We start from the raw sequence: 26,134 nt of genomic DNA, 5'->3' as shown, positions 1-26,134 counted from the left end.
AGTATTTCTTCGGCCTACCCCTACCCTACCTGAAACCATCCAAGGCCAACCTCTCACACCTACGAATTGGGGTATCCGTACCCCTCCCCATCACATACCCAAACCGTCTCAAACTCACTTCCCGCTAGGGCTGTTCAAAATCGAACCGTAACAGTTAATCCAACCGCAAAATTAGTTTATTGGCTAATTGGTCATGGGTTATCGGATTAATGGTTGGAGAACTGATCAAAATTTTATAAAATTAATTGCTTATTGGTACGGAGACGAATTACTCAATTTTCTTATCGGGTAAACGGTTAACCCATTAAGAATTGTTATAATTATATTTTTACCCTTAGATATCTTTTGTCAATCCAAGATATAAAACTCCATTTATTATTCTATTCACTTCTTAGTTTAGAAAATAACATGCCACTTCTTGTGACATCTAACCATAAAGTGCAGTCAGACTCCCTAAAATGTAAAGAAAATCTGAAATTAATTCTTAAACCAAAACATAAATTATTCTTGACAACACAAAGGACCGCAATAAAAATGAAACAACCTAAATGTGTCCCTCACAAAGTTTGATATAAAACATAAAAATTTAAATAATAATAAAAGTTTCAATTTTTTTCTGTCAATCCAATACATTTTAGGTCTAGAAGAAAAAACTCATTTGATTCGATGTTTTAACCTATTAAATAACTACACGAACAAAACTCAAGAAGCCTAAAAGATTGATAAATAGATCAATCATAGTATACAAACAACTTAGTCGGTGAAGAAATGGAGGAACTATCAATAATCGCTCGATATTTCATTCTCTCTGAAATTTATCCGTTACACCATCCGATAATCATCTGTTAATTGCTAATCTGATACCGAACCAACCGTTATCTTATTGGGTGGCTAGTGGATTAGTATATTTAAAAATCGATGACCAATAAGTCGAACCGCTAAGCATAATTATCAAACTGATAAGCAGTCCTACTTTTCGCATCTTGTCCTCCACTGACGACACTCCCACCTTCTCTTGAATAGTCTAATTTCTAATCCTGTCCCCCCTAGTAAGTCCACACATCCACCGCAACATCCTCATTTTCATCACCTTTAACTTTTGGATATGAGAGTTCTTGACTGGCCAACACTTTGCTCCATACAACATATATAGCCGGACGGACTGCAACTCTATAGAATTTGTCTTTAAGCTTGGGAGATACCTTTTTATCACACAAAACTCCCGAGGCGAGCCTCCATTTCATCCATCTTGCCCTAATACGGCAAGAGACATCCTCTTCGATCTCTTTACTTTCTTGAATCATAGACCCAAGATACTTAAAACTACCCCTCTTACAAACCACCTGAGAATCCAACTTCACTACCACCTTGTCCTCTTGCCTCAAGTCATTAAAACTTATATTTTAAGTACTCTGTCTTGGTCCTACTCAACTTGAACCCTTTAGACTCCATGTTTGTCTCCAAACCTCCAATTTATCATTGATACCTTCTCGCGTCTCATCAATCAAAACTAAATCATACTGAAATAGCATACACATCTTAAGTTAAATATGCTTACATGTTATATGGAGATGTCAAAACAAGTTACCTGTAAAAAAATTTACCAACTTAACAATCCTAAAAGCAAGGGAAAACTACATAAATAACCAAACATCCTTATCATAAATACTAAATCTCTCCGTACTTTAATATATTTACTCACTACTAAGGAGTCGTTTGATAAGTTGCAGTGAAAAAATAATACATGCATTAGCTCTGTGTATTCTAATACCTTATTTTGTACACTTTTTCAACCTATGTATAACTAATGCAAGCATTAATTATACACTCTATTGTGACATTATGAATCTCATGTACATATAGATTAAATTATGAATCTCATATACACATATAAATGAAGGGAAATTATAAATCGCATGCACAACATGAAATTAGCTCCCACACTAGTGTGTAGAGCTGTCAATACGGGCCGGATCAGCCCGTTCGGGAGCCCACACGAACTTCGGAGTTTGACAGGTAAGGTCGGACCAACCCATCAACATGACAGATCAAAAAAAGCAAGCTCAACCCATCACACTGTGGGCTGCGGGCCCCACGGGCAAGCACACTTTTTAAAATATATTATTTTTAAAATTTTAATTTAGATTTTAAATTTTTAATTACATAAATATGTACAATATAATATTACATGAAGTTACTACTTGTTAATCAAGTCTCAAATTGAAAAAAAAAAAAACTAATAATCGGTAAAACTAAATAACTTTTGACACCAAATTCAAATCAAATAGAGATGTTGAAAAACGAATGAAACTGTTAATGAGAAATAATATAATTAGCTAAATAACAATATTAGCCTATTTTTGTTTTAATTGATTACAACAAAACACAAAGAAATGTCAATATTTAGTCCATTAAAAGTGAAAATGAACTCATCAAAAAAAAATCTCATGACACTTATGAGTTTAATGTCCTCAACATCGCCACATTATCTTCATCAAACATATTTGATTTCTTAAAAAATTTAGTATTTTAATTATTTATATATTTTATAAATATATTTAATATTTGAATATCTATGATGGTCCAAATAAACTTTGAGTTTTGACTCATTCATATCTGAAAGAGGTTGACAATAAGTTCTTTCAAAATTGACTATTTGCCTCTCTGTTAAAGGTGTTCCAGAAATGTCTGCGATCGAGTAAATATCTCTACGAATGAATGGATCGGATCGACTTGAAAAATGAAAAGATTTGTACAAGTTATACATTTCGTCACCACTTTGTGAAAAATCGTTAGATATGAATATGTTAGATGCCTGTGACTCGATTGGTGAAATAGCATCTCTCTCCCAAAAAGCATATTTTTTTTACCGATGCATAAAGAAAATATTTTGTTGCAAATGAACAAGATACTGAGGAATTGTCCATACGTAAAATCAGAATTATTGTTACGAGCCTTTTCCTCTATTATATTTTTTAGGGATAACTACATTACCTAGTGACCATAGATCCCTAATTACCTTATTTAGCCTAAGTTTCAATTAATTACAATTCATAACCTCCTCTTCCCTATTAATTATCCCTAATTATAATTCATAGCATCTCTCGTTTAGTTTTTTTCTATTTTATATTACTCTCCTTTTTTTTCCTTTTTTAGTTTTTTTCTTTTCCTTTATTTTTTGTTTTCTCTTTTTTTTCCACTTTTTTCTTTTTCGTTTTTTTTTTCCTTTTTTTTCTCGTTCTTTTTTTTCTTTTTTTGTATTTTCTATTACTCTCCTTTTTTTTTTTTGTATTTTTTCTCCTCTTTTTTTTTCTTTTTATTTTTTCTCCTTCTTTTTATTTGTGCGAACTAGCAAACACAAATACAAATGCGAACTATAAAATACAAATGCAAATTATAACATAGAAATACAACTGCGAACTATAACATACAAATACAAATGCGAACTATAACATACAAATACAAGTGCGAACTATAAAATACAAATCCAAATGTGAACTATGACATACAGATACAAGTGTGAACTATCATTTATATTTTTTATTTATTGAAAAGGAACGATTGATTTTCTTTCTATGAATACTTGTTTGTATTTGTTGATACAAATCGTATTTATTGATACAAATAAATACAATTCAAATTTTTATACAAATATAATATATACAAACACATATTGTATTTGTAAAATCATTTGTTTCATTTGTTTATAATTATATTTGTATCAAGTGATATTTATTTATTTACAAATACGAATGATAATTTTGACATACAAATATAAAACGGTACATTTGCATCGAATGATACATTACATATTTATATATTTTAGAATCAAGAAAATACAATTAACGCATTTACTTGTTTGTACACAAATACAAATGATAAAATGTACATAACCACGGCTAAATATAACATGCAATCAACTTACAAATACAAATACAAAATAATTTTTTAAAAATAAAAAGACATCGATGAAAATAAAATACAAATACAAATATAATCTAAATATACAAACACAATAAAACCACAATACAAATATAATCCAATATAATGTACAGTCAATTAGAAAATACAAATAGAAAATAGTTCTTTAAAATATACATGCGAATTATATAAAATATAAATGATGGTGCGAACTAACAAATATAAATACAAGTGTGAACTATAAAATACAAATATAAATGCGAACTACAAAATATAAATATAAGTGCGAACTTTAAAATATAAATATAAATACAGTTGTATCAATAAATACGGAAATATAAATGACGGTGTGACTACAAATACGATAAATAATTGTAGTATTTACGTTATCATACATTACTTGTGCTCGAGTAGTCATATTTTTTAAAAATAAAAAAAAATAGAACAAAAAAAAAATAAAGAAAATAAGTACAAAAAAGAAAACAAAAAAACATCAAAGAAGAAAAGAGAAGAAGATAGGGAAATAGAAGTTAGAGATAGAAGAGAGAAAAAAAGAACAAAAAGAAAAGAATGAAAAAAATAGAAAAAAGAAGAAGAAAGAATGAGGAAAACACGAAAAAGAAAAAATATAACAAATGAAAAAGAAAGAAATGATAGTGTTTTTGGCGAGACTAAATATGCAGTGTATTTTTTTTTTATGAATACAGACCACTGAGTAAAAGTAAATACAATGGTTGTGAATCGAATACAGTGGCTAAATAGATACTGTATTTATATTTTATATGAATACAAACTATTGATAAACCGAATACAACGGGTGTAAATTGAATAGAACGGCTATAAATGGTATAATGTAAAATAAAGCTATGGAAGGTGAGTTTTACAGCAAAGTGTAGCTATTTCTGAAAAATTTCCTGTTTTTTAAACTAAAAATTACATATATACACAAGGTAATTTTACCTTGTTACATAAAATCCCATACTGGAAAACAAATTACAAAAATTTCAAATTAATTATTTAAATCTCTACCTTTTTTACTTTCTCTCACTTCCTTCTTATACATCCCAAATAGCTCCATATTTTCCTCCTAAAATAAAATCTTGCTACCTTATCTCTTCAATTATCTATCTGCATTAAACCTCCTTAGTATCTCCACACCCACAAATTTCGATCTACAATAATCTCTCTCAAAAAAAAAATCTTCTCCATTTTCTCCGTCCAAAATCAACAAAATCTTCTCTGTTTAAAATTATCTTTTCTGTTCAAAATCGATAAAATCTTCTCCATTTTCATCAAAAACCCAGAAAAAAACTGCAATTTCATCCAATATATGCTTCTCTGAATCCGGGAATATATGTTTATTTGAATTTCATAAAAAACGAATTAAGTTGAATCTTCTCCATTTAATGGTCGTGTATTGTTATTTCATCGTTGGTTTCGTTCTTGATTTTTTTATTATGAAAAAAACAATTTTGCAGAGAACCGTTTGAAGCACCGAAATGATCCAGTAACAATGAAAAAATTGAGAGAAGTTATCGTTTCAAGTTCAAACAAGAAAGCTCCAAAATCGTCAAGTAAGAAAAAGATTGATGATTCTGGACGACCACATCTTCCGAAGGTTTAGTTATCATTAAAAACTGTATTAGCAGCACTATTTTATGTATAGGCTTATACAGTTGTTAAGATTATATATTGAATTGTATAAGGTGTTCGTATACATGTGAAACAATATTAGATTATATTTATTACTTGTATAAGGTTTACACATACATGTGAAACTACTGTATGAGGTTGTCTTTTATGTATTTTGGCAGTATGATTCTATGTATAAGATTTCATTATACATGTATTAATACTATATTATTAATTGTATAAGGTTTACACATGCATGTTTAATAATGTTCTAAATTTGGTATCCTTATACATGAAACTATAGCATACCTATCCCCTTAATTATGAGTTTCATAGCAATAGTTTCATAATTACATAATATAGCAAGTTATATTTTGTATTTTTGCAAACTGTTGCTACAAAAATACAAATACATATGATTTTTACTGCCCTTATGATCGATATATATTTTGTATTTTTGTAAACTGTTGCTACAAAACTACAAATACATACAAATACATATGCTACAAAATGTAATTTGAAAAAAGTGTTGCTATTTTTTGTAATTTAATACTTAAGTATGCTACTTTATGTATTTTTTTCAAACTATATTGTATGAAGATATTGTAACATTGAATTGGTTGATCCATACAAACACTTCATTACATGTATATTATTATAACATAAAATGTTACAATGATAGCTGCAAAAGAAAAATTTCTCACGAAAATATTGTACGATGATATAAATATCATGTCAAAATATTTCATCATACATACGTCTATATGTACGATGAGTCATTATACATTAGTATACCAGATTTTTACATATTTTATAATGTATGGGAACAGCCAATACAATAGTAATTGCATTAACCGCAGTAACACATTAAAAAGCGAACTTCTTTAAAATCCATAACAATCAAAATTTTCATATTTATTCAATGTATAATATAATACAATAATATGAGAAAAAAATAACAAAACTTAACAACTATAATACGACAACTGCAATTTCTATTAAAATATGTATTAACAACACTATTCTATGTTCATATTGATTTTCCTGAGAACTGAAGAAAACAGTAGAAGATTTTTTTTTTCCATTGAACGCAATTCAACAAAGAAGAAAATTTAATTTGATGTTTAACATATTTTTTTAATTTAAATTTCACTTACTATATCTAATAATACACCACTAAATGTTGAGTAATTAATGACGTGAATTAAGGAACAGATTGATATTATCAGATTTATCTTTCCTTAAATACAACCTAATCAGCTTTATCATACATTCCAATAATGTATGAGGGTTGGCCAGATGTATGAGTATCTTTCTCAAAATAGGAAGAGAGAAAGACTGAAGAAATTTTATGTAATTACTTTTACTTACTAAGGGATTTATGTAGTTTATACATTTTTTACTAAAAGTTACACAAATACACAACTTATGTTTTCAATATTACAAAAAATCTCAACTTCCTAAACATATTACAAAAATCTCAACACATACACAGAATGTTATCTATATGTCGACTATGTTATGTATATTAATAGAGAGAGATAGCAAAGTAATTAAAAAAGTGGGAGAGAGTGTAATTACTTCTAAAAGGGTTGATATTTATGTTATTTATACCATTTTTTAATCATTTTTTGTTTGACCCACGGGCTAGCCCAACCCATATTGCGCAAGCCCACAGGTCAATTAGCTTATATGGTCCAAGCTAAAAAGCTATGTTCTTAAATGGGCTACAAAAATTGTAACCCAACCCTATCAAATTACAGGCTAGGCCGGACTGACCAAACGAGTCTGACCCATATTGACGGCTCTACTAATGTGTTTTCTATTGTTTGCCCACGAAGCAACAACATGGCAAAAGCCCAATTGACCACGAAGCAACAACATGGCAAAAGCCCAATTGAGCCCAACTAAACTCAATCACACAAGCCCATCAAGGTCCAAATACGGAAGCTCCGGCCCATAAACCGTCAGTTTTCCCAACTTAGCCACGCAACAACCGCTCCCTGTCCCGTCCTTGCCATTTCTGTAATAAATCAAAAAATACATCCTTCACTCTACTAACTGCAAGCTCTGATCTACTCTCTCATTTTCCCTAAAAATCTTCGTCAAATTTGTAGTATACTATTATCATCAACCATGCCGGATTCGCTCAGAATCCAACACCGTAAACTCGAATACAAGCGTTTAATTCCATCATATCTGTTATCGCATCACACACTTCTAACTCTTCTGTGGATCATTGGATTTATTGTGATCGTAATTTGGCAAAGGACTGCAGTTGAACGTCTTTTGATATATCGAGGTTTGGCACCATCTCCTAGGCCTATACCTAAGCTACGGCCTTTAGTTTTCAATCTATCTGATTTCGGAGCTGTTGGGGATGGCGTTACTGTAAATACCAAGGCATTTGAGAGGGCAATTTCGGAAATTAAGAAGAGAGGTGGTGGCCAGCTTAATGTTCAGCCTGGTTATTGGCTTACGGCGCCGTTTAATCTCACGAGTCATATGACGTTGTTCTTAGCTGAAAATGCTGTTATTCTTGGAATTGATGTAAGTGCTCTATACATACTCCTTCCGTTTCTATTTGTTTGTTTGTTTGAATTGTGATCTTAGACATGCAATGTGAAAGTTGAAATTCGAGTAGTAATGTAAACATGCATTCTTTTTCTAAACGGACTAAAAAGGAAAGTAGCACAGAGGGAGTAACAGATTCCCTTTCTATGGAAGATATAGAAAAAGAACTTGGGCTCAACTGTTTGAAAGGTTCCTTTTTAATTTAGTAAGGTGCATTGTGTGCTCAGGCTCATCCTTTAATAGTATGATTATTGAAGATTTAGTTACTAATCTAGCAAAAAAGGAGAAGTTTTTGCGTGACTTTACCAGTTACTCCTCTGTTCAATTTGGTTGTTTGGTCTTGACTTGATACGAGTTTAAGAAAGTAATAAACTCGTGGTCTTAAACTAAAGATATATAGAATGTACCAAAATATCCTTTAATCTTGTCTTCTTAAATATGTCATGTGGGAAGTTAGAACTTAGACTTGAAAAGTTGAGAAAAAAGGAAACAAACAAATTGAAACAGCGGGAGTACGAAGGTCCTTGCTATGGGAAGTTAGAATTAGAAAGTTGCCAAAAAGGGGAAGTAAGACAGAAATTGAAATGGAGAGTGTGAAGGATCATGGTTGTCACGACCCGAACCAGGGCCCTGGCTGTGACGGATATCCCGAACCATGAAGGCCCGAGAGCCCTTCTAACTTGAAATCATATACACCATTCCTATATAAATAGGAAATACGGAAATAAAATCTGCTACGGAAACATGGTCATAATCTAAATTTAGTTTAACAATGAGGAATAAAATCCACTATCAACTAAACACCGTCTGAAAATCGTCTACGAAATTTCTACTACATGATCAAATAACAACTGTCTAAAAACTGGGACACGACCCCCAGTAAATCAAAACTATAATAAATAATAACTGTCTGAAAGAAACTAGGCCTTCTGAAATATAGAAGGCTCACCAACTGGCACTCTTCACTCGTGTCTGATGAAATTTACTGCTTATCAGGACCCCTAGACTGTGCCTCAGAACCTGGAGGGAAGGGGTCAATACAGATGCACTGGTACGCAGAGCAATTCAAAATAAAGCTTTTATATAAATAAAATAGTTGAGAGCTAGTCATAAAGATCATGAAAGATATAATTTTCAAAACACATGGGCATTCTTGAAAAAAACATAAAAAAACCTTTCTGTCAAAAACAGTTTCTGATCTTTGTATTACTTCTGAGTTAGGTGGCACTCCCCTATAAGTCTGATATTCCACGGGCTATATGGAATCCGTCATTGACTCAGCGGGGAAGCCCCCAACCCAAGTGTGCCGCAAGGGTTGGAGTGTCTGAGTCTGATACACCACAGGGCACTAGGCCAGCGTATAATAATATACCCGGATCGGCAAATCACGGTTTTGGGCAATGAGTTGTCTGAACTCATGCCTTTTTGGGGAAACTACCTAAGCTCTCTTTATGCCCAATTTTATCCTGTTCTGAATCATGCATTATTCTAGTTTCAACATCTGAAAAATCTAACTCAAACATGTATTCTATTCTGTTCTGAATTACGTCGTCACACCAAGACTTGCAAGTTCTATTTCTGAGCCATAATGCATCATGCATGATTCTTTCATTAAAACATAGTTCAGACCACCCAAACATGCAATTTAACAAAGGCAATTCATGTTCCGAAAACATAAGTCAAAACTATGCAAAATTCCCATCCTTTCAATAAACAAGTGGTGGTCATGTAATCTTTAACAAACCATGCAACCCTTCTCATTATATGATTATGTTCAACATTCATCGACATAAACAACCCTCTCTCTTTTGAAATCAAAAACATAATCTAAATAAAACATTATTCAAGACATTTCATAACATGCTTTTCAAGATGCATTCAAACGATTTCATAGTATATCATAAGTAAATGAAAATCATCACAAGAGAGGGATTTTTCATGAATCATGCTCTCAAATTGTGTTCAATTTTTTTTCACTTTTATTATTTGAGTAGTTGCTTTTTTATTTATTTTTTCGTAATTGATGAAAGGATCTGAATGTTATTTTATGGCTTGATTTTGATTGTTGTAATATAATTACTCTTTTTTTGTCTAGTTAATGATGGCGAATTGTTGTGCCTTATTTTTTGAGCATGGATCTTTCGATTAGAAGGTTGTGACCTAGTTAATGATTTTGTTATTGTTGGTATGTGTTTGATTGCTTTCTGTTTTTGGATAAGTGTGGTGACATAACTCGACTAATTCCACTGAGATATTTTGCAAACCTTCCATTTGGCACCTCGACTAATTCCGTGAGATATTTTGCTACGGTCCACTTGACACCTCGACTAATTCTGCAAGATATTTGCCACCTGGCATCTCTGCTAATTCCATGAGATATTTGCTACCGTTCACCTGGCACATTGACTAATTCCATGAGATATTTTTCCACCGTCCACTTGACACCTCGATTAATTCCACTAGATATTTTGCCACCTGGCACCTTGACTAATTCTATGAGATATTTTGCTACTGTCTGCCAGCACATTGACTAATTCCGCGAGATGTTTTTCCACCTTGCACCAGACTAATTCCCGAAGATATTTTTTTGCCACCTGGCACCTACTAATTCCATGAGATATTTTGCCACCAGGCACTGACTAATTCCCCGAGTCCTTTTGCCACCTAGCACCTTGACTAATTCTATGAGATATTTTGTCACTGTCCCCTTGACACCTTGACTAATTTCATGGGATATTTTGCCACTTGGCACCTTGACTAATTTCATGAGATATTTTGCCGCCGTCCACCTGGCACCTGTCTAATTCCCTGAGATGTTTTGCCACCTGACACCTTGACTAATTCCATGAGATATTTTGCCATCGTCTTCTTGACACCTTGACTAATTCCACAAGATATTTTGCCACCTAGCACTTGGACTCATGAGATATTTTGCTACTGTCCACCTGACACCTGACTAATTCCCCCGAGATATTTTGCCGCCTTTCAATTTGCAACATGACTAATTCCATGAGATATTTTGCCGCCTAATACCTGGTACCTCGACTGATTCCATGAGATATCTTACCTCTTGGCACCTGGACTAATCCGATGAGATATTTTGCTTCCCGGCTCCGTGACTAATTCCATGAGATACTTTGCCTGGCATCTTTACTAATTCCATGAGATGTTTTGCCACCGCCCACTTGACACCTCGACTAATTCCGTAAGATAGTTTGCCACCTGGCGCCTCGACTAATTCCATGAGATATTTTTCTTTCGTCCATCTGACACATCGACTAATTCTGCGAGATATTTTGCCACCTTCCACTTGGTGCCTCGACTAATTCCACGAGATATTTTGCCACCTTCTACTTGACACCTTAACTAATTACATGAAATATTTTGCTACCGTCCACCTGGCTCGTTGAGTAATTCCATGAGATATTTTGCCACCTTGACTAATTCCATGCGATGTTTTGCCACCGTCCCTTGACACCTCGACCAATTCTGCAAGATATTTTGCCACCTAGCTCGTTGACTAATTCCATGAGATATTTTGCTACCGTTCACCTGGCACATCGACTAATTCCGCGAGAAATTTTGCTACCTTCCACTTGACACCTCGACTAATTCCACTAGACATTTCACCACCTTCCACTTGACACCTTAACTAATTACATAAGATATTTTGCTACCATCCACTTGGTACCTCGACTAATTCCATGAGATATTTTGCTACCTTCCCCAACAACGAGGATCACCATGTCAGGTTACTCTGTCTATCATATAGGAAGAAATGACCTAGTCTTTGTCTCTTTTGGGTCTTGGGATTTGAACCTGAAACCTCATGGTGCTTAGCCTACATCATTGACTACTAGGCCACATCCTTGGGTGCATATGCATTGACCATGACATGTGTTTTTATATGCCTTGATTTTGATTGTTGATATTCAGTTATTCTTTTTTTAAATTGCCATTTATTTTGGTAAAATGTTGTGCCCTATTTTTTGAAAATGAATCTTTTGATCAGAAGGTTGTGGCCTATAGAAATGAAAGGGTGTGTTTGCTAAATATGTTATTTTCTCTGTCCCAATTTACGTGTCATCATCTAGATTTCTAGATTCAAACAATAGGCCCTTGTGGTTCGGCTCTTCTTCGAATCCCGTGCATAGCTGAAGCTTTAGTGCACTGAGCCCTTTTAAGAAAGTCTTTCTTTGACCTAGTTTTTTCATATATCTTTTAAATATTTTGACTTATCAATTATTGTGAGTTATAGTACTCCCCTTGTTTCAATTTGTTTGTCCCATTTTGACTTGGCGCGGAGTTTAAGAAAGTAAAGAAGACTTTTAAATCTTGTGGGCTTAATTTAAAGATATGTCAAATGCACCAAAATGTCTTTTAATCTTGTGGTTTTAAATATGTCATGCACAAAGTTGAAACTAAACAGTTGCTAAAAAGGGAAAGAGGCATTCTTTTTATAACATACTAAATTGGAAAGTACGACAAACAAATTGAAATGGAGGGAGTACTTTTATATGTAGTTTTCAGATATATAAGTTTTATCTTAAATAATTTAAAGATTTCATGTCCGAATTCATTATCAAAATTACACTTGACTCTCGAAATTCAAACTGTGCTACATAAATTAGGACATAGGGAGTAATGATTTTGTTAGTGTTGGTATGTGTTTATTTTTTTCTCCAAATGTATAGGTGATTTGTTAATCACTATTGCAGAATTGTGCTTCCTATTTTAATGATAGTGGTTGCTGAATATGCTAAATTTGTGCCATATGATGAAAAAAAGACTCCAATCTCGACGACGGAGGCAATTCACCTGGTGCGGAGGTTGGTGGAACAGTATAGGGAAAGGAAGAAGGACTTGCACATGGTATTTATCGACCTGGAGAAGGCTTACGACAAAGTCCCTAGGGAGGTGCTTTGGAGATGCTTGGAGGTGGGTGGAGTACCGCTGGCATATATCAGAGCAATTAAGGATATGTATGATGGAGCGAAAACTCAGGTGAGGACGGCGGGAGGAGACTCAGAGCATTTCACTGTCTTGACAGGATTGCATCAGGGATCTACTCTTAGTCCCTTTTTGTTTGCGTTGGTGATGGATGTGTTGACGCGGCGTATTCAAGGGGAGGTGCCTTGGTGTATGCTTTTTGCAGATGATGTAGTTCTGATAGATGAGACTCGAGGGGGTGTGAATGACAAATTAGAGGTGTGGAGGCAAACTCTTGAGTCTAAAGGGTTCAGGGTGAGCAGAAGCAAGACAGAGTATGTGGAATGCAAGTTTAATGACGTGAGGCGGGAGAATGAGGTAGTAGTGAAGCTGGAATCACAGGAGGTATGTAAGAGGGATAGTTTCAAGTATCTCGGGTCCGTGATCCAGAGTAACGGTGAGATTGACGAGGATGTCTCGCACCGTATTGGGGCGGGATGGATGAAGTGGAAGCTCGCGTCGGGGGTGTTGTGTGATAAGAAGGTGCCGCCCAAGCTGAAAGGCAAATTCTACAAGGTGGTAGTCCGGCCGGCCATGTTGTATGGAGCGGAGTCTTGACCAGTTAAGAACTCCCACATCCAAAAAATGAAGGTGGCAGAAATGCGGATGTTGAGCTGGATGTATGGGCTGACTAGAGGGGATAGAGTTCGGAATGAGACTATCCGGGAGAAGGTTGGTGTGACTCCAGTGGAGTGCAAGATGCGGGAAGCCCGATTGAGATGGTTCGGACACGTGAAGAGGAGGGGCATGGATGCCCCGGTTCGTAGGTGTGAGAGGCTAACGTTGGATGGTTTTAGGCGGGGTAGGGGTGGGCCGAAGAAGTACTGGGGTGAGCTGATTAGGCGGGACATGGAGCAGTTACAGCTTACCGAGGACATGACCCTAGATAGGAAGGTCTGGAGGACGCGAATTAGGTCAGAAGACTAGGGCCGGTTTGGGTAGCTAGTGTAGGGAATTACTTGGTGGGGGTTTTATTCTTGTTATGATTCCGTGTTCCATATTTTATTACGAATCTGTGTGCTTTCCTCTGTTTTCTAATACTTATGGGTGCCGTATTTATGTTATGTAATCTAGTTCTGTGCTGTACTATGAGTTTGTGTGGTATCTCGTGACTTGAGCCGGGGGTCTATCGGAAACAGCCTTTCTACTTCTTTAGAGGTAGAGGTATGGACTGCGTACATCTTACCCCCCAGACCCCACTAGGTGGGAATACACTGGGTTTGTTGTTGTTGTTGCATGCTCTCAATTCAATCATCAACCTTAAAACACATGCTTACAATATATATATAATTTCAAATCAATTTGGGGGAAAGCCTAAAGGCCAAAACAATATCATCAATGCTTCTAAAGCATGAATATATTCATAAATCTAAAAAACCCTTTCTTATAAAATCAAGATTTCCATACCCATGAGATTTTAGGAAAACCCCGCGTACCTTAAATTAGAAGCTTTTGAATGAACTCTAGCTTTTGGGATGCCATACGTATGATTGATGGGTGCCTCTTGTAGCCCTCGCAATGGAGATTCCGAATCTTGAAGAATCAAGGAAAACCCACGGTTAAATCTTGAGATATTTGGGTTTTCAGTTTGAAACCCTAGGGTGAGTTCTTGATGAATTTGAGAGAAAAGAATCATATTTTGGTGTTTGGGAGTTTAATCCCGTGTTATAGCTGAATAAGGGATGGAAGATACCCATTTGCCCTTAAAAACGCGGAAACAGAACCTGAAATTTTGTTGCGTGCGATAGGGCGTGCGTCGCACGCTTATCGCATGATGCTACTGTCTCAGTCACTAAAATGGCCATAACTTTTCGTTCGGATATTGGATTTAGGCGAAAATTGTATCGTTGGAAAGCTAATACGAAGAGCTTTCATTTGATATATATTAGGCCCTCTAATTCATTATATACAAAGAGTTATGGTCGATTGAAGTTAACCCAAGTTTCGATGCTCACTCAAACTCGAATGATAGGAAAGCTTTCAACTCGTCCTTGAGTTAGGGGACCTCTATGATCTCAATTCATGCTTAAATAGGTTCACACACTACATAATTGATTAACATGCCAAATTTGCATAGGATTTATGGTTTTTGGATCATTTATGCATAGAAACGACGGTTTTTATTCTAGCCCGAAATGCGAGGTGTTACATTATCTCTCCCTTGGGATCATTCGTCCCCGAATGATGGGTAGGAATGTTGAAGTCTTAAAGGTATGGAATAACGTGGACATGATATGTCTTCTAAGAAAGAATACATTTAAATTTCCATCAGGAAACTGAATTCTGAGCTTACTTGCCCTTACTTGCTTTAAGGAGCTGATTCATGCTGAGAATTTAGGATTCCCTTGAGGTGTTCATGATTCAATCATACGTATCGAATTGAGAAGTGATAACTTATGTAAGTACGAATCTTGAGACAACAAGATTTAGATCGTACAAAGGTATTACACTAGCTGAGCTAAAATGCTTAGAGAGATTTGAGACTATGCGCTGAACTCTTATGAACTGAGTCATGACTAAATAGCTGAATCTGAAACATGATGTTCGGACTGAACTGAATTCGCAATTTTCATGGATGGAATAGATTATCTCTTGGGATGGTCATACACATGGGACTTCGGATAGCAGGACTGGGTGTAAAGGTGGAAAACCACAGTAACTTGTCTGCCTGACTGTTAAACTGAACTGCTGGTTATACTGGCTGAATTATACTAGAAACTTATACTTAATTAGAGTATCTCTTCAACACTCTTTCTAAAGAAGTTCTAGTAGCATTCGGGAGCAAAGAATCTTGGGCATGAGTTACACAAGACACCCAACAAAGGAATCACAATAGTGACACTACTCTATAGCATGGAATATAGATATATAACTCATAAACTAGGATAGAATTACCAGGCCTTAGGCAATGCAACTTCTTACTTTCAAGCTTAGCGCACTTCTCGAATACTACTTTAACTATATATATTTTTTTTAAATTGGTAATGTTACTCCCTTAACTATATTACTCCCTTTAAATACCATACTCATTTGATTGAACTTAGAATTCTTATATGGGCATTGATAAATCTTTCTACTAATGCCTAAAGTAACATAAGTCCTCTCATCATGATCAAACCTAACTTCAAATCACAAAATACAATATGCCACCCCACGATACTAGTCTAAACCATATGATTCAATCTTCTATATATATATATATATATTTTTAGAGATCACACCCTAAGCATATCGTGCTTTACCACTTCAATGACTAACTCTGATCTCTTACTATGGATTCACTAGCGCATATTGCGTTCCTCCACTTAAATCTCAACTTGTCATTTAGGCCTATCTTTATAATCACATATGAACTCCAAGGCAAACACCCATAAGGACATACTTCACATATTCTCTAATCCACTATCAATATAACTCCCACGCGCTATCCCAAGAACATACACACAAAAATTTCCACTAACCATCACATATATCAAAGACTTGGCCCCAGATCTTACTTCACACTTATGGCCTTATCTAAAACAAGCATACTATGATCTTCCATTAACAAGAAACATTTACTCATCACCACTATCATCACATAAGGAGGAGTCACTAAAAGGTTAGAACATAAGACCTTGAAGCATGGGAGGATATTATACGAGACTTGACACTTAACTGAGGCTGAAGGAATAGCAAATCAACATCAGGGATTCATCAAAGTGATCTGATTTGGGGCATACATGACTATAAGCTAAATCTCGTCCATCATAAGAGTATAGCATGAATTATGGGAACTGAGCACACTATAAAGCGTGAGTACATGAGTCATGAGCTGCATGACCTCAATTTGAAGTTCATAACATATGGAATGGATTCCGACTACTGAATGAACTGGAACTCCTCATTTTAGAACTGGAAAAGCACGTGATTCTCTATCATATACATGAACATGAACTATGATCATGGAACTGAAACGTAAGGCGTGAGTAGGTATTGGGATCATTGAAAAATACTGAGATAAGAATGGGTTGAGTCTCACCCTCACTTTCTGATGTTCTATATCATACTGACATCACTACTAGAATCTGAGATCCTGACTTGGTTGCTTGTTCTATCATCTCCCCCTTAGCTTTAAGCTATCATCTTAAGTTCGAGAGATACCTTACTAGACTCTAAACTGAACTACACTTACTGGACTCTGGGGTCTGGAATACGACAATACACGTAATTAATAGAACTTAACCCAAATGGCTACACCTGGAAGGGAAAACGCACTGCTAATTCTACCTTCTGAGACACACTCTATCTTTCTATAGCCCCAATAGTCAATCACATAATACTTGAACACTTACTAACTTCGAATCCTCGCGAGTATTCCCATAGTCGGAGTACACACCCTATAGTGCTTCAACTCTTATTTCTGTCGGTTCAACCTTCAAAAATTCAAACTTAGATTATAACACTTAATCATGGATATCACCAAGCCTTTGATGAATCATACTACTAGTCTTTCTCCACCTAGCAACTCAATGGTACTACTATGTCCACTAGCCACACGCAACATGCAATAGTCTTAGAAAATGTCGCAACTCCATATCACATTGGGCATATTTCTACCTCATACATACAACATTATACTTTATTACTAATCAAATAAACTTAATCTATTGCATACACCATTCAAGCCTATTAGATCACTTCCATATAACTAGTATCATTAACCAAGAAATCATCACATCCACCTTTATCGACATCAACTGTTCAAACTTAATGTCTAGTGCTAAGCATGATTTACAACCAACCTGACACACAATTCTCATAAAACATTCATCATTAATCTTAAGCCACTATTCTTACATCCACATCCTACATTAAATTCAAGCCAATAGTCTAGCATCAATCATCTACCATCAATGAAGAAGGCAACATAATATACTAGTCCATCAAATTGGGACATTCTATCTAAATACCTCAAAAATCTACTACATACTTTCTCACAAGTAGTACTAGTTTACAACTACCAACGAAAAGAAGGTCAAGGGGGTAAAGTCACATAATAGACATGGTCAACCTTAATCTTATATTATAACCCCATACAATCTTATCTACTTATACGGCTTTCTCATATCACACTTACTTACCCAAGCGTACAATTAAAATACCTTCAAATTCCACAAACAACCATGAGTCTATAATTATAACTTACTGGCTCATCTTGCCATTTTCATACTTCAAGCAGACAACAATTCACCTTAACTAATAACTCCTTCTCTACCTTCTACTAAACTAACACACAAGGACGTATCACTTCATTACCAACTCAATCTCATGCGAAAAGATTCGACTATACATATATTCAACCAACACAAGAACAACAAGTTGCTAGTGAATCGAAATAGGCCTCACACGACTTCACTAGACTTTGATTTTTGTGTTTTGAACAAGAAAATGAAATGAATAACAAAGCAACTATGCTAGTGAATCGAAAGAGCTCCACACGACTTCACTAGACTTTGATTTTTTTTTCCTCAAAAAAACTATGATAACAAGATTACATATTACAAGAGATAGAAAATTGACACACAATATTCAATGATCTAAGGATACACATCTTACTCTGTATAAATAAAAATCTGAGTCAAACACTTCCCCCACAGACTACCCTACAATCCACACATGCTACTAGCTACCACATTAGTCTATCACTATAAAGTGGTAAATCATCCTCAAACATCGGTTATTCAACTAAAATATTTATTTACACAAAAGTCACCCTCACTCTGACTTCTAACTTTGTGACTTCATATCACCAACCTCTTGGTCTAATCTTACTACCAATAGGTCATGACACCGACACTTTAACTCATGCTACTAATCGGGTGGAAATACAGTTCCAACATTCTGCTACACATCATTCCCCCTGAAGCATGACATCTGCAACATAAATTTTTGAAAAGAGACGGAATACTCTTAATACCGCAGGCCGAAAAGCACGATTTCTTCAGAATCAAAGTTCACAAAAATCAATACACTCTGAAGCATTAACAGACTCTTCTCAAGTCCTTGCAAAAATTTTAAACTCTTATATGGCTCAATCAGAAAGGACCATACCATTTAGACTCTAAACTTCTGCACTTGAATCACCCCAATAACGAGACATATCTGGGCACATTAAAGTAAGGAACGAATTGGGATAACTTTACTTTCGTATGGACGACACCATAGCACGAATTAGAGTATGAAAGAGGAACATTCTGGCTCAATAGCATGAACTAGAACATGAAGAAGGAGAAACATTCCTAAACGCCTAGTAGCCTCCTGCTTATAAGTGTGGCGCGCTACACACCCATAAACAAGAATCTACCCGACGAGATTTCGCAGACACCCTGGGACCATGAACCGTGCTCTGATACCCAAGTTTGTCACAACCCGAATCAGGGCCCTGGCCGTGATGGACATCTCGAACCATGAAGGCCCGAGAGCCCTTCTAACTTGTAATTATATACACCATTCATATATAAATAGGAAATGCGGAAATAAAATCTGCTACGGAAACATGGTCATAATCTAAATTTAGTTTAACAATGAGGAATAAAATCCAATATCAACTAAACACCGTCTGAAAATCGTCTACGAAATTTCTACTACATGATCAAATAACAACTGTCTGAAAACTGGGACACGACCCCCAGTAGACCAAAACTATAATAAAGAATAACTGTCTGAAAGAAACTAGGCCTTCTGAAATATAGAAGGCTCACCAACTGACACTCTTCACTCGTGTCTGATGAAATCTACTGCTTATCAGGACCCCTAGACTGTGCCTCAGAACCTGGAGGGAGGGGGTCAATACAGATGTACTGGTACGCAGAGCAATTCAAAATAAAGCTTTTATATAAATAAAATAGTTGAGAGCTAGTCATAAAGATCATGAAAGATATAATTTTCAAAACACATAGGCATTCTTGAAAAAAACATAAAAAAACCTTTCTGTCAAAAGCAGTTTCTGATCTTTGTATTACTTCTGAATTAGGTGGCACTCCCGTACAAGTTTGATATTCCACGGGCTATATGGAATCCGCCATTGACTCGGCGGGGAAGCCCCCAAGCCAAGTGTGCCGCAAGGGTTGGAGTGTCTGAGTCTGATACACCACAGGGCACTAGGCCAGCGTATGATAATATACCCAGATCGGCAAATCACGGTTTTGGGCAATGAGTTGTCTTGCCCGAACTCATGCCTTCTTGGGGGGACCACCTAAGCTCCCTTTATGCCCAATTTTATCTTGTTCTGAATCATGCATTATTCTAGTTTCAACATCTGAAAAATCTAACTTCAAACATGCATTCTATTCTGTTCTGAATTACCATGGCATTATCTGGATTGGTGTCGTCACACCAAGACTTGCAAGTTCTATTTCTGAGCCATAATGCATCATGCATGATTCTTTCATTAAAACATAGTTCAGACCACCCAAACATGCAATTTAACAAAGGCAATTCATGTTCCGAAAACATAAGTCAAAACTATGCAAAATTCCCATCCTTTCAATAAACAAGTGGTGGTCATGTAATCTTTAACAAACCATGCAACCCTTCTCATTATATGATTATGTTCAACATTCATCAACATAAACAACCCTCTCTCTTTTGAAATCAAAAACATAATCTAAATATAACATTATTCAAGACATTTCATAACATGCTTTTCAAGATGCATTCAAACGATTTCATAGTATATCATAAGTAAATGAAAATCATCACAAGAGAGGGATTTTTCATGAATCATGCTCTCAATTCAATCATCAACCTTAAAACACATGCTTACAATATATATATAATTTCAAATCAATTTGGGGGAAAGCCTAAAGGCCAAAACAATATCATCAATGCTTCTAAAGCATGAATATATTCATAAATCTAAAAAACCCTTTCTTATAAAATCAAGATTTCCATACCCATGAGATTTTAGGAAAACCCCGCGTACCTTAAATTAGAAGCTTTTGAATGAACTCTAGCTTTTGGGATGCCATACGTATGATTGATGGGTGCCTCTTGTAGCCCTCGCAATGGAGATTCCGAATCTTGAAGAATCAAGGAAAACCCACGGTTAAATCTTGAGATATTTGGGTTTTCAGTTTGAAACCCTAGGGTGAGTTCTTGATGAATTTGAGAGAAAAGAATCATATTTTGGTGTTTGGGAGTTTAATCCCGTGTTATAGCTGAATAAGGGATGGAAGATACCCATTTGCCCTTAAAAACGCTGAAACAGAACCTAAAATTTTGGTGTGTGCGATAGGGGCCATAACTTTTCGCTCGGATATCGGATTTAGGCGAAATTGGTATCGTTGGAAAGCTAATTCGAAGAGCTTTCATTTGATATATAGTAGGCCCTCTAGTTCATTATATACAAAGAGTTATGGTCGATTGAAGTTAACCCAAGTTTCGATGCTCACTCAAACTCGAATGATAGGAAAGCTTTCAACTCGTCCTTGAGTTAGGGGACCTCTATGATTTCAATTCATGCTTAAATAGGTTCACACACTACATAATTGATTAACATGTCAAATTTGCATAGGATTTATGGCTTTTGGATCATCTATGCATAGAAACGATGGTTTTTATTCTAGCCCGAAATGCGGGGTGTTACAATGGAGCTATAAGTTTTGTCATAATTCCATGTTGTCGCAGGTTTAAGACTACCACACCATGAATGAAAGGGATTCTAGTACACTTAAGTTAATATAGCGCTGCTGGTAAAAGGAGTCATTTTCATCGTACTTCAAATTCTATTTCCAACTGAAAGCCTGATATTCACCCTTTTAGACATTGCTGGGGTTTGGATAACAGCGATTTTGAGTAGTTAAGGTCGCCTATGACTCAACATGCAATGTAATGGTGGATTCTCATGACCCAGAAGTGGTTGCAGGTCAAAGTTAAAAAGAGTGAGTAGTATTTACTGCAAAGTTTTGTGCAATTTTGTGTTACTCAAGGATACGGGGAATTGTAATAGGAGGAAGCTAATAAATGCTAATATAGTATAGGGTCTAGAACAGGTGCTAATGGTTATGTATGCATAACTAGGAAAGAACTTACCTTTCCAGTCGTATACTAACGACAAGCACAAGCTTACTGCCATTCCTGTACCATATTCTAATTTTAGCATAGGTACATAGTTTTGGCTATTTGTGGCATGTATAACTGTATTTGTGTTTTCCTAGATGCACGACTTTCTCGTGCATATGCATATAAAACACGCATTTTGTTAGCATCTGCCCTTGTTGCTTACTGCCATTTGTAAACTCAATGTCTATAATGGTTGTCTTCCAATAGAAACTCAACCGCCATTGATTTTCGGCAACACTTAGATGTGAGATCTTGTCTCTATTCATGTCTGGAAGTTATTTGATTTTTGATAGTTTTGATTCAATTACTTTTTGAAGATTTTAAGAATGGGTTCATAAATTTCCATCCTTTGAAAATAACTTCCAAATTTGTTGCTTTGTCACATCCGAATAATTGTTACAGCTGTTTAAGATACAACAACTTTGGCGTAGCCAATATTTTCATCAAGGGAATTCAATAATATAAATAAGTAAATACGCGACGAAGCTAAGGGCATTCAACATCTATCAGATATACATAAGTTGATCCTTATATATGTAGTGTAATTTTCCGGGTTCGGATGAACCCCCTTGCCCCTACCTGGCTCCGTCCCTATACAACAGTAAGCAGCTGGCAAGTGTGTTTGGTCGGAGGTGATGCATTTACTGCTGCTAACTTATGAAGGTTTAAATGCATGCAACAGGATGAGAACTATTGGACACTACTGCCTCCTTTGCCATCATATGGATATGGAAGAGAACGCCATGGGCCGCGTTATGGAAGTTTAATCCACGGGCAAAATCTTAAGGATGTTGTCATAACAGGTGAAGTAGTAGTATCTTATAAAGAACGCAGTAATGTAGTATTTTATTATCCCGTCAGTTTTGAATTGGTACTACCTTTTGTCACTTCTTACGGATTACGATAAATCACCACATCATTGAAGATTTCCCGAGTTATCAGTATGACACTTAATGCGCACGCTTGCTAAGTTATTAATTTTGCCAAAGGATTCACTTGTGTACTAACATGGTTCAAAAGCTTAAACTAGTTGAACTGCTTTCACGCATGTTTTTCTGCCACGTGTTTTTTTATGTCTATATCTGCTTTTAGCGTTTGTTAATAGAGTTAATTAGTTATATGTCTTGTTTTCCGATACTTGCAAGTTGCCTCTGCACATGTTTTCTCATATAGCAAGTTATCAACAAGCTCCCAAACGAAGTACATATTCAAATGTGATTCTGGAAAAGTGATTGAGAATAGTGCATACCTTTCTTTTGATTGTTTATAAACAATTGTGCAACAGGGCATAATGGTACCATTAACGGACAAGGCCGGTCGTGGTGGGAGAAATACCGCAAAAATCTTTTGAATTACACAAGGGGACCACTTCTTCAACTCATGTGGTCAAGAGACATTCACATTTCTGATGTTACATTTCGAGATTCTCCGTTCTGGACTCTTCACCCTTATGACTGCGAAAATGTTGTTATAAGAAATGTAACAATTCTGGCTCCATTGACTGAGGCCCCAAACACTGATGGAATAGACCCTGGTGAGTTCTTATTTCCTATTCAACTGTACTTGGAATTCATTCATTATGTCTTTCTTGATCGCCTGGCTTATAACTGTAAGTTGGATGTTGGCTTTTTCTCCCGCTTCACACTTTTCATTTAAATGCACATTGACCTGCTCTGTAGGCATTCTACAGGAAGTGCTGTATAGGAATACTTTTAAATGCTTACATATGCTCTATAAATTGCTTTTTCCTCAAAAATTTCACTTGTGTAATATCAAGAATAGTTTTCAAGAGTTCCGTTGGAAGTGCTGTATAGGAATATTTTTAAATGCATATGCTTGATAGAAATTGATTTTTCCTCAAAAAGTTAACTCGTGCAATATCAAGAATAGCTGTACCAGCAGAGTTTATCCCTCACCTGTTGACTTTCCAAACTACTGTTTCATTGACTACTAGTTTCTTAAATTAAAAACACTTTTTACATTCTAATTATATTTATTGTTTGGTAGTAGCTTTGATGTGTTTTCTGAAGATTTACTTTCTTCTTTTATAAAGGGTTGAGCGATTTATCACCTCACTCTAGATACAGAATCTTAAGTCTGAGATGGGTCATCATTTTTGGGAAAGAGAGACGTGGGGGTGTGAACTGGAACACTGGGTCATCTGTACATGTGCTCTATTAGTGCATACTTTTTTTAGTGTCAATATCTTTTTAAGACAAAAATATTGAGTGCATGGATCTTATGTTGGCAGATTCATGCGTGGATATGGTGATAGAAGATAGTTATATAAGCACGGGGGATGATGGTGTCGCAATCAAGAGTGGCTGGGATCAGTATGGAATTGCATATTCCCGTCCATCTTCCAATATCACTATCCGTAACCTCACAGTGCGTTCAATGGTTAGGTAATAATTGTTTCCCTATTATATTAAATTATATCAAGTATGCTCCTTGCTACCAAAAGACATTCCAGTTACCTGTTTGTATTACTTCTCTGATCTGCCCACCAAAAATAAGAAAATGATGCATAGTCCATGTTGCAATAAGTCCATGCAGTTTTTTTCTGTAAGGGGTTTTACTTATCTACAACTTGTCTTCATTAAGCTGAGGTTACAATTTAATCTTAGTTTTCTCAACCAATTGCTAGAGAGTGTGTGTTTGAGTGTGTGCATCTTTTGGTTTTAAATGTCTACTAACTTGCTCATTATCAACAGTGCTGGAGTATCAATTGGAAGTGAAATGTCTGGTGGAGTGTCAAATATAATAGTGGAGAACCTCCTTGTATGGAACTCAAAAAGAGGAATAAGAATTAAAACTAGCGCTGGTAGGGGTGGTTATATCCGACATGTTATCTACCGCAACCTGACCCTACAGAATGTTCGTGTGGGCATCGTAATTAAGACAGACTACAATGAACATCCTGATGAAGGCTATGATCCAAATGCTCTTCCAGTTATTGAGGATATAAGCTTTACTGGTATTCGTGGGCAAGGAGTTCGAATACCAGCACGTATTTATGGAAGCCCTGAGATTCCTGTTCAGAATATTACGTTTCAGAACATTACTGTAGGAATTACATACAAGAAGAAGCGTATCTTCCAATGTTCTTTTGTTCAAGGACGTGTTATTGGAAAAATCTTCCCTGCTCCATGTGAGAATCTTGATTGGTATGATGATGAAGGAAAACTAGTTAGACAATCAACAAATAAGAATACGCAGGACTTGGATTATGATGGTTGAGATGAAGATGCTTTATTCCTTCAACGAAAATGTTGATACAACAGCTGATTGCTCGTCACAAGCGGGATTTGGTCTTCTTGGTCCATCAATCTACAGTCAAATGCTGGGAGGCTAGAGCATGTTAAAATGTATTAACAGTTTTTTTACTAAATTTGCGAGAATGAGAGAGTACACATGGATGGAGTACCCACCCGTGGAGCTTTTAAGAGGCTTCAACAGTGAAAGAAGCTCCAGTGCCCACAGTAATACCCAGGTTGGTTGGTTGGAGCTATGCTCTGCTAATACAAGGGCACAAGTTCATGTTTTTTTGCAAAAGAAGAAGGCGGGTATCAATTCTTGGAGAAAACACACAGGCTTGGAGAGTGAGGATATCAAGGGACCTGCTCCCCATCTCATTCATATTTTCTCTGTTCTTATTTTGTTTAATCCTTTGGCAAATTTGTTAATGCTGGATTGTGGGAAAACATAACATAGGTGGTCTTTGTATAGGAACTTCAGTTCCATTGAAATATGGGAGAACACATCTGTAACAGGCTAACAATTGTTAAAAGTTTGTAACTGCATTTGGCTAGCAGTATTTTGTAGAACAGCTGTATTGACAAAGTTTAACGAAGTATATCTAATACATGTACACTTTATGCACTTGTATATAGGCGGGAAATGGAAAAGGACA

The 26,134-nt window shown here is 35.7% G+C and overlaps 1 protein-coding gene across 1 annotated transcript; it reads left to right on the top strand.

Annotated features, from left to right (window-relative positions):
- Positions 1-7,550: 7,550 nt before the first annotated feature.
- On the top strand, positions 7,551-26,122 carry LOC107862064 (probable polygalacturonase). Its single transcript, XM_016707506.2, has 5 exons — positions 7,551-8,103; positions 22,904-23,024; positions 23,507-23,755; positions 24,473-24,626; positions 24,936-26,122. The coding sequence occupies exons 1-5, from the start codon at positions 7,690-7,692 to the stop codon at positions 25,459-25,461; spliced, it is 1,464 nt and encodes a 487-aa protein (XP_016562992.1). The 5' UTR covers positions 7,551-7,689; the 3' UTR covers positions 25,462-26,122.
- Positions 26,123-26,134: the final 12 nt, after the last annotated feature.

Source organism: Capsicum annuum, chromosome 3 (assembly GCF_002878395.1).
Source record: "Capsicum annuum cultivar UCD-10X-F1 chromosome 3, UCD10Xv1.1, whole genome shotgun sequence".
NCBI classification, from domain to species: Eukaryota; Viridiplantae; Streptophyta; class Magnoliopsida; order Solanales; family Solanaceae; genus Capsicum; species Capsicum annuum.
Note: the sequence above shows the minus strand (reverse complement) of the source record. Positions and strands in the feature narration are given on the sequence as shown.